Raw genomic sequence first — 18,977 nt, 5'->3', positions numbered from 1 at the left:
TGGCTTTGTAAACACTGATCTTGGTGCTTTTCTTCAAGTGTTTGTTAAGCCCAAAATTTTAGTGGCAGTGAAAAATCACTGACTTTACAAATACCAGCTGATCAAGTGAGAAAATTCTACATATTTTAAATTGGCCATTACTTCTCTTAATTAAGTGAATGTTGAACTGAAATCTCTACTTATTGCCCCATTCCTTTGACATTCAACTACAGCTCACTGGTTACACTGACATGCAATTTCTGGGAATATGAAGTTTTTATTTTCTAGGTACTGGAGACAGGTTGGTTTATCATTTCAACTCAACTGAGTAACTAAAGATGCACAGAGTTTAATTTTAAGTGTATTTCAGAATTTATGATATTTGAGTAGAGGTATAAACCAGCTCTCCCACAAATATGACAGTGCTTTGGACATGGTAGTCTAAAGGATCATATAATCTACTCAATAGCAACTCTAGTTTTCAATAGTAGCACTCAATTCTTAGTTCTGTTATCTGTGCCTAAAATACTTTCTAAAATTTTTTTTAATTTAAAAGATAGAGAAATTAGAAAACATGTGGGTAACAATCTTTTTCCTAAAAATGTAGTTTTCCTAAAAATGTAGTTTCCCTAAAAATGTAGTTTCCCGGTGCACATATTTAACATTCACTATTCCTCTGCTCAGAATTTTGCCATGAAATCAGTTTTAGTGAAACACTCATTAAAGCAAATCTTTTGTTGATACGTTTTAGTCTAAATTAAGCCTTTGTTAGACATTATTTCTCCAGGATACAGGATGATATTTTATATCAGGGAGAGCAGGAAGCCCCAGCAACATCCCCAGCTACTCAACTGGTGGATGTGCCAATCATTCCAACGGAGTATCCCCATCTGCATACCACAATCCCTGAGGATGTAGGGAGCATCTGTCTCTTGGCTCAGGTAAGGAATAATAGTTTCAAAGGATTTGGATGGAGAATTGCTCCATCCTCCAGGTTCTTGGCATTCAGCAGCAGAACAAGGTGCGGGTTTAAGTCTGAGCAGTCTGACACACTCGGGACTCAAGCCCAGATCTTCTTTAGTCCAGGTGAACCAGCTGTTGCTTGTTCTTTGTAGGGTTTGACTCCACTTGATTTATAAAGAAATACAACTCTAGCTCCAACAAAGAAAACAGAACTTTGTCTCAAGACAAACAGAACTTTGTCTCCTCCCATTGACCTCATGTTCGGCACAATGGAAAGGATCAGCTTTTCTTAGAGCATGAAAGTCAACCCACTTCTGAGTTTTTGATCAAGAGGAAAAAAATGCATATATTGTTTGCCAGCCACCCTTAGAACTTGCCTCACAGATCAAATTCTCCAAATGCAACAAATATTTGTGAAAATCTGGCTGGAAAGGGGGGGGAAATAATAAAAGAGTGGTTTAAATCACTGCTCCCACTGGAGGAAAACCCACAGTGAGAGCCCAACAGTTATTTGTTCTTTTTGACCGGTTGAAACTTCCAACTGCATCACTTACTGGCACCGTATGGGGGCTTTGCTCATCTAGTGATTAGGTGAGAGGACAGTGGCCAAAGGTGCAGTGGGTCAGGAATTAAAGGTGATCCAGAGGAAGCTCAGTCATCACAGTGGAGGCTGGGACTCAGGACTGGAAAGCACTGATTGTTAGAAACCTAATCATTCTGTTTTTCCCCAAAAAAACCCAAAAATTTGAATCTCCTCTGCTGCTTGCATCTAATTATGTGGCTCCTGTTTCTAACTAACCTGGTGTGACATCCTCACAAACTTCTCTTTCTGTCTTCACTTTCTGCATTTCCTTCCCTTCCCTTTCCTCTTCCCCTTTCCCTTCCCTTTTCTCTGTTCCAATTTAGGAAACTTTATTCCACCCCAGGCACAGGACACAGGCTGCTGCTCTCAGTTCTGACATTTAAATCCATCCTCTTCTCCAGCATCTGGTCAGAGGAGCTGCAGAGGAAATACAGCTGTGCAGGAAATGGCACATCCCCCAGATCACAGCCCTTGCTGTGATCTTCTGTACCCGCAGTCACACAGTTAGGTTTGGACTAGCAATAGAGGTAGATCCTAAAAGTCTTTCAGAAAGAGTGTTTTAACTTTCAGTTTGGGAAAGGATATATATTTTTTTTTAACTTTGATCTTGGAAACTGTTGATCTTCCTTTGCTAACACTTATCATTAAAAATTTAGCAAATATCTAGCCAACAAAATGTCAGACAGATTTTAATCATTACTTAACAAACCATTAGTTGCTAAAAGCTAAAATCTTACTGAAGTGGTTTAAGCAAACTTCAATATTAAGGCTACAAACAACTTAAAAATGTACTTAGAACAGAATGAAAACTTTTATCACTCGATAGATTTGCATCTTACTGAAATTATATTAGACTTTCATAGTGCAATTATACTACAGATTTCAATGGAGAGATGCTACAGTTCAGATACACACACACACACCCTTTTTACCTCCTATTTTAGCAATTATTTTAAATATTTGATGCAGTCACCAACATAAAAAGCTCCACCGTGGCAGCACACAACAGCAGGGGAGGCAAAGTGCAAAGTTGTTTATTAGCAACTGAAGTAATTTTCATTAGAAATCAAATAACTGTAAATGGAAAACTTCACATTTTACATCTCCACCTGTTCCACAGAGTCTACAGTGCCTTAATTATTGCTTAAGTACACATATGCCAATTTTTCAAATTGTATTAAATTATGCTCTTCAAGTTAATGAGGGACCAGGTATTAAAACTGAGCTACCCTGGCCTTTCTGCCTTACATTAAGAGCAGTTCAGTGCTATCAGATTATTATAGTTAATTAATTAATTGAGAACAGACAATAGGCAAGTCCAACAAGATAACTTTAGACATAACATGCACACAAAATAATTTTCCTGCTTTGTTTCTACAATTTGACTGTTCTCTGTGCCTAAAAGAACCAAGAGTATCATATATGCAGAGATTTTAAATCACTAAATTCTCAGTGATCATTCAGGTGTAACCACATCCCCGCATTACATGTTTCTAAATATCTATTTCTTTACAACTATGAGCATACTCAGGTGTTTTTGCTACCATCTTGTAGGCAAAAACTGAGCTATGGATATAGGTAAAAAAAGTTCAAATACTGCTGCTTTTACTTCTTTCCACCAGAGGAAACCTAGAATTATATTTCATATACATGCCTGCAGGCAAGAACAACTGCAAAGTCACTTTCAACTTATTATCAATATGGTAATCACAGAATAAAGTGAGAGGAATTGTGGATTTATTGTTTAAAGTGAATAGCACCATTTTAATATCCTTAATCCAGATCCTGCAAGAGATCACATGAACAGGAAAAATTGACAGGAAACATTAGTATGGTGGAACTGGTGCCATCCAACAGAAAACAAATAAAAAAAAGATCAGTTCATAGAATGATAGAATGGTTTGGGTTGGAAAAGACCTTAAAGATCATCCAGTTCCAACCCCAGATTATTTACTTATAACCCCAATGCAGAAAGACCAATTTATTCTCTATTTAATGACACTTCTCTCAGTGCCTCTCACTGTTCTGCCAGCCTAGGGACAACCAACAGGAAAATGTGGGAAGCAGGATATAAAATATAACAACAGCTCTCATACATTCCTTCAGTTTTTGTGAAGATCTGTTTGCCAGGATTTAGTGGATTGCTGCCAAGCCAGCAGCACTCAGCAAGCACAGATGCCAAGTTCACCATATCATGGACACAGGTTACTGCAGGCGATAACCAAGGGAATATCCCTTTGCTCCTGTCAGTCTTACATTCCTCATCACTTGCAATGACCAGAACTCCACAAAAAGTTTCTGTCAAATTTTAAATATGTATTTAAACAGATAAGGAATTGTATTTTTCCAGAAGGAAGATTATTTATGTGAAACATCCACAGGAAACCAGATATCAAACTAGATGAAAATATTTCTGCATCAAATTCAGAATTTCCACTAAAAAAAAAGTGTAACACACCTTATGCTTTAACTAACAAGACAGCACCACTTACATGACAGCTTTGGGACAAATTCAACAGGCACATTCTGTGGGTTAAAAAAAAATTAAATTTAAAAAGCTCTCCACAATATGAATTACAGGGGCAGACAGCTTCAGCTGTGCCAAAGAGTGTCTTTGAGCTGTTTAGGATTAAAGCTTATGCTGGCCTATCTGACAGTGCAGAAGGACAACATCAACAGAGAATTGCTGGGAAAGAACATCTGAGAAGAACCTCTCTCTTTTTTTATGAGGTGTTTGTATGTAAATTGGCTTTTGAAGAGTTGCTTCTGTCAACTTCTACACTCCTGGGATGTGGATTCTGCCACCTGACTCCAAGTAGGGACATTAGGGTTAATGAATTAAGCTTTTAATTAAGCTGTCTTACACGTACCTCCCAGGCTACACCATCCAATTTCCCTCTTCTTCTTCACCCAGAAAAATAGAGCAAAAACCATAAGGCTAATCAATTTGGTCCTGTCATTAACTTCGTGGCAACAAGCCTTTGGAAAGGGTTATTTGTTATTACATCCTGTGAGCTTCTTAATATTGCTGGAGCCACAGGATGGCAAGGAAAGGCATCAAAAAAACTTCTCCCATATAGTGAGTAGGACCATTATAGTGGTGAGAGAAAAACCAACACGTGAAAGTTGATAATAGTGGGAAGAGAAGGCACAGAATAGCCAGAAAACCTTATATTTATGTGCACGTTTCATGATTGCATTGAAGTTGGCATTCAGTTCTGCTATTGACTTTTGCTATTTCCCTGTTCTGGTGGGGGTGGGAGGGAGATGATGCAATTAATGCAGTAGGAAAAGTTTCCACTGTCATGTTCTAAAGTTTCTAAATTCATGGAGGCAACTGGATCATGTTTTCCAGCAAACCAAGTTTGTCATTTTTACCTAGTAGCAAAATGGCTCATATTATTTATGTCTGTTATCACTGTGTAATCAGTCACATCACATTTAAAAAGGTGCTAACATTTCACAATTGAAATTAAACACAAATTAATTCCACATATTTTAATTTGATAACTTCATTTTGCCTCCTCTGATTTTCCTGACTGAACTATTCACTGTCCTATCTTGAGAGAGTTAATCAATTCCCTCACTTCAGTTAAAAAGTAGATTAAAAAATTATCATTTCTAAAGGTTTACCTTATTTTTATTTTTTTAATAAATATAGACTTCCTTAAAAAATTTCAACATCCACTCTATGCCTTAGCAATATTTCTGTTATTAAACTGGAATCCAGCTTTGTTGAAGTTACTGATTTAAGGCCTACAAATAATTTTCTTTGAAATAAAAGTAGTCATGAACTTTAAATAGACTTGAAGAGTATTTATAAAACTTTGGAAGCCTTTGCTAGGGAAAGAAGGAATCTTTGCCCATCCCACTTGCCACCTCAGCCTCCAGAGCTGCAGCCTGGGAAAAATATTTAGGGAATGTGTATTTACTCCTGTTTGTCCAACAAGAGCTCCTGTTAGCACAACAAACTTTACCTTCTCTCACATGTTGTCTTTGCAACAGAGCCTATCCTTCCATTCAGCATTTGTCCATCTGCATCAGATTAAAGGAAAATGATTGAACGTGATTATTTCTTACAATATTTTAATAAAATAGTAAAGAAATCCATGTAAATAGAAGCAGTAACAGCAGCAAGAGACGTCACTTTTGCATAACGGGATTAATGTCTGCCATCAGCACTTAAAGCAGATAATAAATTGGACCTGGGAGTTTCAAATATTATATTTGTGTGATATTTAATGACTATTTGCACTGGCAAGCAAGTCTCACTGCCTTTCTCCCTCTTAGTAAGTATCCTACCCATTTTCCTGAAGTTAATGTATGGATAACCGATCTCTTATGCAAAGCTGGAATAGGGTTTAATGAACCTCCATTACTCAAGCTGCACATTTTCCTAAAGATGAAAAATGCCATGTACAATGTATTTTCCTGCATGTGAATAAGCCCATTAATACAGATTTCTGAACAGAGTGTTTCTACTCAGCAATTTTTTGCCCTCTGGGAGGGAGAAGGAAAAAAAGAAAGGAGCAGGCACTTCCCTTCACTCCCCCACATCATCTCCAGAAAGGAACTGGATCAGCTTTGTTAATACTTTGGATTCAGAGCTGTTCTCAGCACATAGGCAACAACTGCCTTCTGACAAATATTTATTAAACCTGAGCTGCCAGCCTTAAATCTGTTTTACTGTATTTTCCCCCTACTTTGATGGGAAATGATAACAGAGAAAGTCATCAAAGCAGTACAAATACCAAGAATGCTGTTAGTTTGACACCTTGTTTGCCTCTTAATAACTCCCCTCCCTGAAGAAGCCCATGTGAAGAATTAAATCTCTACATACTCACAAGACATACTAATCTCCAACCAGATTCTGAAATGCAAATTCTTTTTCCTCGGCAGCAACACATAAGCACCAGGAAAATTACCATTTAGGATGCACAAAAAGCTGATTTGAAGCCTCAGTCAAGTATCTGAGACAAAACTTTGAGTGCTGTTGCAGTTTTAGGACAGAGAGTCCTCAAACTCTCTTTTTTTGTGTGCAAGAAAAAAGTATCAGAGCAGCATTCACTTTGTAAAGGATGCAAAAGGAAGTCTAAATTTCACCACGGTGTAAGTTCTCTGTAAATGCCTAATTACAATGACTTGTTAAATCCACTTCAGAGGAACAAGTGTTTTTGTTTCCAGCAATTAATTAGTTTTGGAAACTAAGACACTCAAACCAATTTTTATATTTTTTCTAGTGTTACTTGATAAACATTCTAGATTATCACACTTTTCTCTGTTTAAAAGTGTGTTAAGCAAGTCTACCTTTCCACTGTATTTCTTGGAATTTCCCATTAATTCTACCCTCTCCTACCTTTCCCTCTCAATTTCCGCTTTCACCCTTCAAAATGGATCCACTGTGTTTTGGATTCTCTGTGGAACTCAGGATGAGTTTTCATCAAAGCCTTGCTTTACTCACAGTGTGCCGGGAGACCTCTGTTGCTTTCCCTCTCACTGCTCAGACAATTAAAAAATATCAATGCCAGAATCAGGAACAATTGCAGACACATTTCATAAATAATTTATCAATAATAAGGCTGTACAAAACCTCATTTTTTTCTGATAAACTTTCCTTCTCAGCTGTAGTCCTGAATCAAGTAATGTGAATTTTTTGAGAGCTTTACTGTTGCACTACATAAACCTTAAGGAAAAAAAATATAAAAATAAACCACTTTTCCCCCAAACATCTCACACACTTACTATGACTTCCCAAAAGCAGAGTGTGATCCATTCATCCCCAACAGTTCACAGGTTAAAAATACTTGAGCATCACTGAGATGAGGTTCAAGTCCTTGGTTTGAATTTGGCTTTTGGTCTCCTGCTTTCAAAACGACCTCTGTAACCACCATTTCAGATGACATTATTCTCTCCCAAGAATGGACCTGAATTTTCTTGGTAAAAGGACAACAAAAAATCCAAATGCTTTAGAATCAACAGCTCCCTCCCTCCAAAAACAAAAAGACAGGAAGGTTTTGATGGAAATGACATTTTCTAATGAAAAAATTCTTTTGTTAGAAAGTAGCAGGCGGTTTCCAAGTGGAATTATTTGGTACCTCTGAGGCAACACGCTGCAGCCACAGCTTCTACTTGTGCAGATACAACCCTATCCATTAACACTGAAACACAGGGACAAGGCTGTGAATTTTATAGAATAATGATCCCTCAAAGAATCTTGCAAAAAGTCAACTCTGCTGTTACTTATTTCACAGTACAAGTTACCAGCTCTTGACAACTTTATCATTATTAGACTCTCCAGTCAATCACTTCGTGTCCAACAGTGCAAAGCTTTGGGAACTCCCCCTCACACCATTTCACCAAACCTTCCCTCTCCGGCCAACATCGCAACACTCAATCAAATCACAACTCAAGGAATTACAGATTTATGTGTTTTTCAAATATTTTTCGGGACATCTTGGATATCCAAACTACTTCAGCAAACCTGAGTGCCCTCCTCTCTCCCCAGATTATTCAACTGGCATAAAAACTACACATGATTCTCAGAACAAGAATTAAGACTACCTAATAAACCCAGCAGTTACCACATTTTCTTTCTTTTTTTTTTTTCTTTGAATATTGTGCCACCATTGCTTTGCACATTTCAGAATTCTTCTCCTACAATAAAGATGCTTTTCTTGAAAACAAAAAAAAAAACCCAAGCTGTAATTGGACAATCAAAAGAGAACCATAAGGATTCCAGTATGCCACGAAAATTTTCCCAAGAAGACATCAACAGCTAACTGAAGTTCTGTGTTTTAAAAATCATCCTATCTACAAGGATGTCCTGGATGTCCAAGGTATATGTGTGGGGGAGAAGAACCTGCTTAAAAATTATGAATTCTCAGCAGAAACTGCAAATAAATTACCTAATTTCTAAATGCCTCATTTCTAGCAGTTTCAGGTCTACTTAGATTGTAAAGATATGTTCAGAACAACAAATGACATTTTATTTTGGTTTCCTTGTCAGCCAGAACAGATAAAAGGTTTGATCTTGTGAAGAATCCAACAACTTAAATGGTCTCGACTGTAGAAGCAGCTGGCACTGCTTCTGTGAAAGGCTGATCTCTCTCACCACTCATGGAACAAAACAGTGACACATTAATTCACTACGCACTATTATTGCAGACCCATCCCATATGAACAAAGTAAGCTGTTATAAAACCCAATTTTGATGTAGAATGATATCCTAAAAAGCTCTGTTTAATAACCTGTTTCCCTCTTTCCCTCCAAAATCTAAACCAAAAGTAACAATTAAATAAAACCCAGGAAGGTTTTATAAAGATTGTGGCCAAAAGGAAAACTTCTTACCTTGAAGCATCAAAGCTGTCATAGGATCCAACTGTGTAGTGTCTAAACAGCTTCTTTGTTCTATCTGTTCGTGTTTCTGCACAAAGAAAAGAGAATTTTAATACTCCAGTATTCCTTTGTCAAGTGCTGAAGTATTTGTTTACATTCCCCTGCAGTGAATTAATGTGGTTTCAAGGTATTTTGAGAAAAATTTTGACCTTGGAGATGTTTTTTTATCATATCACACATATCAAGTGAATAAGGAGAACTTCTTGTAGGTCATTTATCCTGTCATTCAAAAGTTTTAAAGTTCCACTCATACTCTCAGAGGAAAACATTTTAGAACCAATATTTGGTTCATTTATAGTTTCGGCCAAGAGGCAAAGTATAAGAAGAAAGGGCAGGGCAGGGCAAGGGCAAGGGCAAGGAAGGGCAGGGCAGGGCAGAGAAGGGAAAGGGAAGGGAAAAGGAAAGGGAAAGGGAAACGGAAAGGGAAAGGGAAGGGGAAGGGGAAAGGGGAAGCGGAAGGGAAGGGGAAGGGGAAGGGGAAGGGGAAGGTTTGGGAAAGTTTGGGAAGGTTTGGGAAGGGAAGGTTTGGGAAGGTTTGGGAAGGGAAGGTTTGGGAACGGGAAGGTTTGGGAAGGGAAGGTTCGGGCAGGTTTGGGAAGGGAAGGTTCGGAGGAGGGAAGGTTCGGGAAGGGAAGGGAAGGGAAGGTTCGGGAAGGTTCGGGAAGGTCTGGACGGTTCGGGAATGGAAGTTTTCCGGGCCGCGGAAGGTTCGGGAGAGGAAGGGAAGGGAAGGGAAGGTTCGGGAAGGGAAGGGAAGGGAAGGTTCGGGAAGGTTCGGGAAGGTTCGGGAAGGGAAAGGAAGGGAAGGGAAGGGAAGGGAAGGTTCGGGAAGGGAAGGGAAGGGAAGGGAAGGGAAGGGAAGGGAAGGGAAGGGAAGGGAAGGGAAGGGAAGGGAAGGGAAGAAAAAAGAAAAAAATTTGGAAAAGTTGGAAAAGTAGCCAAAATAGAAAAATCAATTTTTTTTTGCCTAAGCACAGGTTGGTCTTCTAATGCAATCACATTAAGTTTGGCTAAGAGACATCAAAAATCACATGGAAAAGTCACTGGTTTAGCTTGTGACCCTGAAATTCTCATCTGCACAGCTGATGAACTTTCCATGGAAGGACAGCCTGAGTCCATCCAAACAGATTTTATTAGTTCTCCAAGGTAGACAGAGCCCTCAAGGTGCACCATCTCTGTGTCACAGCTTTTAAGGATGTTACAAATTACTGTGAGAGGTAGTGCTGTCAAATGACCAAGTCTGCAGAGGGAAAAAGTACATCAGGGCAGGGTAACAGGCTTTAAACACAGCCAAGGAGCATTTTGCAGAAGCAAGAACTGGGAGGCAGATTTGGGGTGGACAAAATGCATCTTTCTTTACTTTAACCAGTGCAGCTGACACAGAACTGGATAATGCCCCCAGAAGGACTTAATTACAATATATACATAACACAGAGAAATTATGGCTGAAAAAGTTACAGCTGCCTAAAAGTGTAAGCAAGTTATTTCTTCACAAGACTACAAGTAAAGAAGTGCTAAGAAAAAGCAGAAATATTTACATTTATATGAATTTCAGGGAGGCCAGACAGCCTCTTTCCTACAGGGTGGCCAAAGAAAGAGAAAATTCCTATTATAGTATGAATCCTACTTGGTAGTTTTGTACAGGCTTATTTTGTCCCTTTCTCACTCACCTACAACCTATAATTTATGCCAAAGAGGTCTTTTTTTTACCTGAGGTTCCAGCTCCTGCTGCCCTTATTCCCTGTCTTTCTGGGGCACCCAAAAGGACACAACTTGCTCCAGGACTCCCCAGGCACGTCCCTAAATACAACCAAAGCTCAGTCAGCCTGGAGCTGCAGGGCTGGAGGACACCACCCTGCTTTTCATGGAACAAGAGCTGTAAGTGCATGAGCAGCAATGGTACCCAAGGCTAGAGGACAGATGCTCACAGAGATTTGGCTCTGAAGCATCTGACTGTATGACTGTAACTCCTAATGTGCTGTGAGGGGTTCAGGAAATCTTACAAGTCATGCCTCTGTTGTTAAGTCTACAAGTTTAGCTTCAAAATCCAATGCCCTGCAGTGACATGGAATAAAGTGATCTGAAGGAATTGCAGTTTACTGAGTAACATTCTTTCTCATACTATTGTAAAAATCAGATTAATAGCAAGAGACATAACCGGAAGAAACACAGAAAAATATAAACCTGGATTCCACTTAGAGTGTTCCCCATTTATAAGTCCCTTATAAATGATTAAAAGAAATAAAGTATGATGAATATTTCGTAAATCTTCAAGCCACTGCTTGAGCCTTAAGGAGCCAGATGTTTCTCCCGTAGAAACTGGTTCCTATAGCACGACATTCCAGTGCTATTAAGGAATACAAAGTGGGTGGGAGGAGTGGAAAGATAGCTTTGTTCAGCTCCTCAGTATTGCAGAGCCACCATCCTTCAGCTGCAGCTTGTACCTGCTCGCCATTTCCCATCCTTTTACTTTCCCCCACTTCTTTGTGTGCAATCATATTCTCTGGGATCATCTGGGAAACCATTAGCCTTCCAAACCCCTGAATTGCAGGCTAAGTGGTGTGTTTCCCAGGTTGCTCTCTACTTACTGTCTTTCCCTAACCTCTGACTCAGATTTCAGACTGTCCTATTACACAGCATAAGTACTGAGAGCCAAAAGCTGGGGGAAGGACCAGGAATCTGCCATCATAATGAACAGGATACTGAAAAACTAGGAAGATTCCAGTCTCTAACTTGACAAAAGAATACTAAGAACCTACAGGCAACTGCCTAATAACTGCTTTTCTGATTTCAAGACATTTATAGCATAATAACACTACTTAGGTATATGAGCATCAAAGGGTTAGTTCCAGCTTTCACTGGACTTTTTGTCATTTTTATGTCTCAGATTTTCTGAAGGCCATCACTCTGAGAGCTTCACAAAAAATTAGGACCATCCAAGACTAATAATGCTACCATCATTTGAGAAGTCTTTACTTGCAGAATCCTTTGAGGATTTCTTTTTAAACTTGGTTAAGACCAGCAAGAAGATGTGAACAGGAAGATCTAGAAAACCATTATTAAGCAGTGTATTACTGCATTCCTACTGAGAAGAACATCTGTCACCACAGATGAAAAGCTGTTGCATCAAATTGGATCAGTTCAAAAGTTTTTCTAGAATGCAGAACACAATACCAGGGTTTGCAAAAATGGTGCAGTTTACTCTACACTGACAGAAAGGATTAGTGTATAATTTGAAATTGTTATTGTTAGTGTATTATTTGAAATTTCTAGATTTCTTGAGAAGGCCACATTTTACCAGAGACAACACGATTGGATTTTTTCCTAATATCTACATCTGGTTAGAAAACTTTGTCTCTACAGACCTTCAGCTATCTCTAGGTTTCAGCAATAGGATATTCCTGTGCAGGAAGTGTCAGGGTAAAAGTTATAGCCAACGACCCAGTTCTCACAGTACTGCAATGCTGTATACAGAGTAAAAACCATGTATGTGAAACACTCCTCAGTTTCTCCTAAAAGAAGAATGCAAACCAAACAAACACCTCAAACAAACAAACAAAAAACCCCAAAACAAAATCAGGGGAAAACAACCAAACAAGCAAACCAAAACCAACCCCAAGATGACACCAAACAAAACAAGCTAAGAGGTTTTATTCTCATCAGTTAATATGCCATCCAGGAGCAATGTAAGTCTCGATATGATGAAAACCATAAAAGAGTCTGTAAGGAACATGGCAATTTTTTCCTGGTCTGTTTTCCACTGAAGCCAATAGAGCTGCAGCAGAAATAAACTGTGGGCACTGTGCAACAGTGGCAACACAAATAATAAAACTCCAGCTGTTCCTTTATTAGTATCATTTATTGTTGCAGACACTTCAGCAAGCAACAGGCTCCCACCCTGCCCTTGCAGAATGTAATTTAAAGGGTTCAAAGAAAAGTGAACATCAAGAAGGTGTAGTAGGAAAGCATTTCTTCCTTTTCCACCTTATAAGAGGTGAGGGCTTTCCTCGACCTACAAATACATATAGGACTTCGTGCAGCTTCACTGTGTTAGTCTCAAAACTGACCACAGGACTCCAACAGTGCTTGCAGACATCAAAAGCTGCAAAAATCACTGACATGGAAAGCAAGAAATAAAATTTGGACTCTAATCCACACAGACAGACAAGCCCACTCTTGCTCTATTTCTTCAGGGATTAACACATAACTGTTGTGGGGATGTTACAGCCTGATTACCACATTGACTCTGCTGTTTGTAGTATATTGCTTACATATTTGATATTGTTTGGAAAATTAAAAAACTAAGGGGGGAAAATCCCAAAGCAACTGTCTTCTTTCGTTTTCCTCTCCCTGCTGCTCCTCACAGGGCATTTCAGTGCCGTGTTTCCAAGGAAACGGCACAGGGATGCTCTGCCTGTGGAGATGTTGTCAGAGGCTTGCCAGCACTCTAGGAACGGTTTAGAGTGATCCATAGGATGAACAAAGGAAGTAAAAGAGTAACGGCATAATTTAAGTGTGATACTGGAGAGAAAGTAGGGAGCAGCAAGTCCCCTCCAAATATCCCTGATGGGGAAAGTCAGATTATGCTGCTGCTCTGAGTGTTGCACTTGTTATGCTGGCAGAATTTCAGAAGTGGTTTCAGACTGTTCTAAGCCACTTTCCAGCAAGAAAAAAAATAGGTCTGTACACTAGGAAATGCTTTTGAAACCCTAAACATAGTGAAAAAGCTAAATTCAAAAAGTCAAAGCCAGAATCATTGCCTTTGCTCTTCAGTTGGGCGCAGTACATTCAGCATTTTATCATCATCCCAAAACACGTAGCTTTTTTTTCTTCCCTCTTTCCCACTGACAGCTCTGAGACGTTTCATTAAAAGATAGTTACCGATGTTCTTTGATAAAACAGGTTTAGGTACAGCACTCTGCAACACCCAGCAATGACAGAGGTTAAGACTTTCACTGTACAACTTCTCCTTCCTGTGGGAAAAATGCTTTTCCCAACCATTTATGTTGAGAACTATTATTCAGGAATTATTCAAAGCTGAAGAAAGCAGCCTAAAAGTCTTTTTTACTACTAGGTACAACAAATAATACAGAAACTTAAGAGAAGCTCATAATTCACTTGTGCACTTGTGCTGGCCATTATTTAAATATTTGTTTGCAACAAGACAGTGTCCCTATGTTATGTGTTTTTCCTAAAATTGACCCCAATTTGACTCTAAGAAAAAGTATTTGGGATTGAAAACATCACTAAGAAGATATATTTTTCTACCCCAAATATATTCAAAATATTGTATATTCTACAATATCACTATTGTAGAAGAAGCAACAAACAAAAAGAGGCAGAAGATTTGTTAGCAAAACTATGTCTCAAAAAAACTAACTTAAAGTGGGTGTTCTTACCCCAAAACTTGCTTAGTGCCTGCTTTTTTTCCATCTGTTAATAAACTAAGCACATCATTGCTTACAAATTAAAGCCCAATCTGTTACTAAGAAATCACAGCATAAAAAAAGCTTTGCAAACCTTTGATTTAAATGAGAATATAATATATCGTACATGTGAAATGATATGTTAAGGAAACAAACGTCTCATTTAGGAAGTCAGAAGCTTTTTGTCCCTGAAGACTCACCCTACTCTTTCCTTTGAGTGTTGTAAGTATAACTTTCAGATCTTTAGGGATTTAAATCATTGCTAGTTCAGTGTGTATTTTGCTTTTGAGTAATAAGTGATGTTCATGATAAGAAATACACTATAAACTTTGCTCCAGAAAATGATCAAATTAAAAGATAAAAATAATCTTCATACCAGACACTGTGAAGTCTCAATAAGCTATTTCACTTATTCCCTTTCCCCCTTAGAAAATGGAGATTCATCAAAACTGAGTTTTTTATTAAATATGGTACATTGAAATAATGACGTGAGAATTTTTTTCAGGCCTATGATACAAATTTTAACATTATATTGAAGATTTCCTTATTTGAGCAGGCATTTGAACCATAGAAAAGATGAAGTTCAGGGATCCTCCAAATCAAGCAAAGTCGGACCAAGGATTCTAAAAAGTGTACAAAAATGTAAATATAGGCTGAAGAAATATAAACGGAAATTTTCTCTATTAACTGTTTGATCACATTGATGCTTCATTTGAAATGATAAACCATGAGGATCAGGAAAAAAGAAATACATGATGAAGGCATTATAAATGGTAAACTAATGAAAACCTTTAATTCATAGTTCACTTTCTTCTTATAAGGTTGTAGATGAATTTTTTTTTAAACCCCAGTGTTCAGTTGACATGGTGTTCTCAAACAATTTTTCTTTCAGTTAAAGATGGGAAATAGCGTTTTTTGAAGTTTTTCAGATTTGAGAACAGGCATAAAAATGTCTCAAGGACAACGCCTTGACTGGAATAGCAAATCCTTGAATGTTCTCCAGTCTTTCTTTTCTTTTTTTTCTTTTTTTCCCCTTTACTAAACCCTTTTTCCAAAAAAGAAAGGAAGACTGATGTTGATTCCCTCCTGCATCCTTAGAGAAAGATTAGCTGGAAAACAGTGAATTAGCTTACCCACAAAGGATGCTGAAAAGGCTGATGAATGTAGTGAATCAGCAATTTTGTTTGGAAGAGAAACCTTAATAACTGAAATATGGGAGTTGGATCTACTGGAAAAGCAGTTATGGAAGAACAGAGATTTTCAATGTCATTAGTTTTCCCTTTAATTTAACAAAAAGCTCATTTATACCTCAAAAAAACTCCAGTAAGCAGTTGTGGAAACATTTTCTTAACACTGAATAAGGCATCCAGAGTTCAAAAGGGAAAATTAATGTTCTTTTAACAAATCTATCAGCTATTTCTACAATTCTATGGTTCTGTAGCTCTTCCCTCATTTGCAGAACATTTTCAAAATGTGGGAATGGTCACTTGACCTTTCTCTAACTTCTCCTGCTGTGTTTCTGAAGGTTTTCAGTCCCTCTGCCCCTTATTTCCAACCCATCTGTGGCAGAACAGTGAATCAGCGCAGTGCTGACGCTACCAGGCAGTTTTGTGTCCATGGTCTCAGTTGATAGAGAGAATTAAACTCCTCGGTGTCTGCTACAGACACAGACACAGTTCTGAGTGATGTCAGCAAAGCAAAGTACTTGGGAGAGGAAGGATTTTTTCCCCTCTTTGCTTTAAGATTTATTTTACAGAGTTTGCTGCTTGTAAAGAACTGGATGTTGACCTGGGTTGGTAACACACCTCAGATTTTCCAGCAACTGAGCATGGCCTTGGTCTATCTGCACATAATTTGATCATTGCTGAAACACACAGTTTTTTCAAAACTAGGCCAAAATAAAGCAACTTCAATGCCTTTTGCTTTACTCTTTATTGGAGATCAACAGTCTGCTTCATAAAAACTAGTTCTCAGTGCTGATCCCAAATTGCTCCTGCACACATAAAGACATCTAGTTTTTCAGATTTAAGCAGAAAAAGAAGTATTGATGTGTTGCCTGCTGACAAGATCATCTGTTGCAAATACGACTAATCCTGAAGGTCAGGGAGGCTTGTTCAGCTACAAAGCTCAGGTGGTGAGATGTTCCAGTTCTTTAGAACTGACTTGTGGTACAAAAGTTTTTAATCATGACACCTTATTTCATATTTTTCATCTTTCCAGCAAATATTGCAAGTATTTCCTACAAATACCAGTGTTCTCACAGGTAACAGCAGCATAATCCAAAATGATGCCATGTAGCAATGGGCAGGAGTGAGGTGAAACTTGGATTAATAGTTTGCTTAATTGTGGGATTTTATTTTTCACACTCAGTAGGTGTTAATTTTGCAGCCCCCAACTTCTGCACATGCTAAACTTTACACAAACAGTAACTTCCAACATTTCAGTCAATGTCAACCACTTTAAGTCAAGAATACATATCTGTGAGCAGCAAGATCCATCTAAACTCCCAAACCACTACACTACAAACAGAGACAAGACAACAACATGCTTAGAGGTGGTAGCAAAGTTGAGAGAGAAATTGCAGGATTAATTGTTGGAATGTTAACACAGGGTTCAGATTATCTATATTTTTATTTATGGCCCTAAAGAGAAACAAACAAACACATAAACAAACCTCAACCCCTCACCACCCACAAGGAAGAAGTCTGGTTTAGCTCCACATCTAACCTAAAAACTTAAATAAAAAAAAAATTAAAAAAAAAAAAATCCAACGTTTTAAAACTTGACATTTCTCATTAATTTAATATTATTTTTCTTGTAGTTATCACTACTCTGTAAACTTCTAGCTGATTTTGTTAACAATGTTCAGTCACTTTGACTTAAATTTAGAGAAATTCCTTAAAAATTTTATGATGCAACTCCATTTTCTTCTGTGGCAGGAGCCCCTTGACACAGATTATTCCCATCTGAGACATGTTTATAACCACACAAAGGCAACCAACTGCTTTGAAGAAGGTCATTGTGCACTCTAAGGTGGAAAGAACAGATGGAGAATTATTTTGGGCTGAGTAAGGAAAAACAGGCCCTGAAAAGCCATTCTTCTATCCCATTTCAAAAATCATTAATTTTCATGTACAGTAAGTTATTACAAGTAAGCATGTACAAGAGTTATTATGGACTTTCATCATCAATGGTGATACAAATGTTTCCCCTCAATTTCCTCCCTTGCAGAAGCCTCATCCAACTCTAAATCTTTGCCATCTGCATTCAGGATCAATGATCTGTCAAATTCTCCCACTTCAATAATAGATAAAATTTGGAATATATAAGAAACTGTCATATGCTGTGCATGGGAGAGACGTGGGAACTTCAAGGAACCTCGGGATCTTTTCCACCACAGGACTCCTTGATGTACACAGGGGTTTCAAAACTCTTTTTGCCAGGTTGGGACTCAGCTATCAAGTCAAACTACTCCTAGTTCTCCTTTTCCTGCCATCAAACAGGCCCCTGCCTGCCCTGATAGCCCAAGAGGAACACAAGAACAGCATTTGCAATGCTTTCTGTTCAATCAGCCACATGCAGCACTTGTCCCATGCACTGAATTCAATGACCTGGAGTACTCAGTTCTCTTGGAATATTTCAGGAACTGTAGTGACAGGACAAGGGAAAATGGCTTCAAACTGAAAGGGAGTAGGTTTAGATGTGATATTGGGAAGAAATTCTTTCCTGTGAGGGTGGTGAGGCCCTGGTACGGGTTGCCCAGAGAAGCTGTGGCTGCCCCATCCCTGGAAGTGTTGAGGGCCAGGGTGAATGAGGACCTGAGCAACCTGGGATAGTGGGAGGTGTCCCTGCCCATGACGGGGGGGTTGGAATGAGATGAACTTTAAGGTCTTTTCCAACCCAAGCCATTCTATGATTCTGTGAAAAATGTCCCAAAGAATAACTTCCTCACTCTGTCCTGCATTTCTTCTTAACTCTCTTCCAAATTCTTGCCAAAATTAACCACCCTAACATCAGGTAAAGATAATTTGCATACTTCAGGTATTTAAAAGATGAAGATCATTTACAAGCACAAGATAACACTAAATACAAATCAAGCAAAAAAGCCAAAATTTAAGTCTTCACTCAGTATCTTTTTCTTCCTTTGCCTTGATTGTGCATATGGACTTTACAGTCAAAATTTCACTGTGGATAAAACATTCCCCAAACCCAACAGGCATACAGAGAATTCCTCCGTAAATTTTACTGCAACTGCCTCAGGATAATTTATAATTTAATATTATAACTTCAGCCAGAGCTGACATATAGCTGAGGGCAGAATGTCGCTAAGCAATGTTGTACCCAAGTTTACACAGGACCAGGGAGAAGAAGATGAGAGTGGAACAAGGAGATGCAGATATGTTCAGTTCCCTGTTCAACAGGGAAAAATTTCTGCCTTGCCACACTGTTGTGTTGAAAATATAACCGTAAAATACAACACAAAAAAACAACAGCAAAATTACTTAGAAACACCAGGTCACTTTTAAGGAAACAGGAGTACGAAACTTTATTGACTGAACTTGTGAGGCTTTATCAGAACACATAGATAAGACTATATGTAGATATTATAATAAAACAAATAATATAATAGA

At 38.3% G+C, this 18,977-nt stretch overlaps 1 protein-coding gene across 5 annotated transcripts in view; it reads right to left on the bottom strand.

Moving 5' to 3' along the window:
- The window catches only part of SHANK2 (SH3 and multiple ankyrin repeat domains 2), a 304,826-nt gene that overhangs the window by 144,088 nt on the left and 141,761 nt on the right, over nt 1-18,977 (bottom strand). For all 5 annotated transcript variants that reach the window (XM_039386006.1, XM_027728556.2, XM_039386008.1 and 2 more), the window contains one exon: nt 8,873-8,948. In XM_039386006.1, the coding sequence (XP_039241940.1) occupies nt 8,873-8,948 (76 nt within the window). The remainder of the gene's footprint in view (nt 1-8,872; nt 8,949-18,977) is intronic.

Source organism: Pipra filicauda, unplaced genomic scaffold, assembly GCF_003945595.2.
Source record: "Pipra filicauda isolate LSUMZ 115617 unplaced genomic scaffold, ASM394559v2 scaffold45_size4122338_pilon, whole genome shotgun sequence".
Classification (NCBI taxonomy): Eukaryota; Metazoa; Chordata; class Aves; order Passeriformes; family Pipridae; genus Pipra; species Pipra filicauda.
This window is presented reverse-complemented; position numbering and strand designations above follow the sequence as displayed.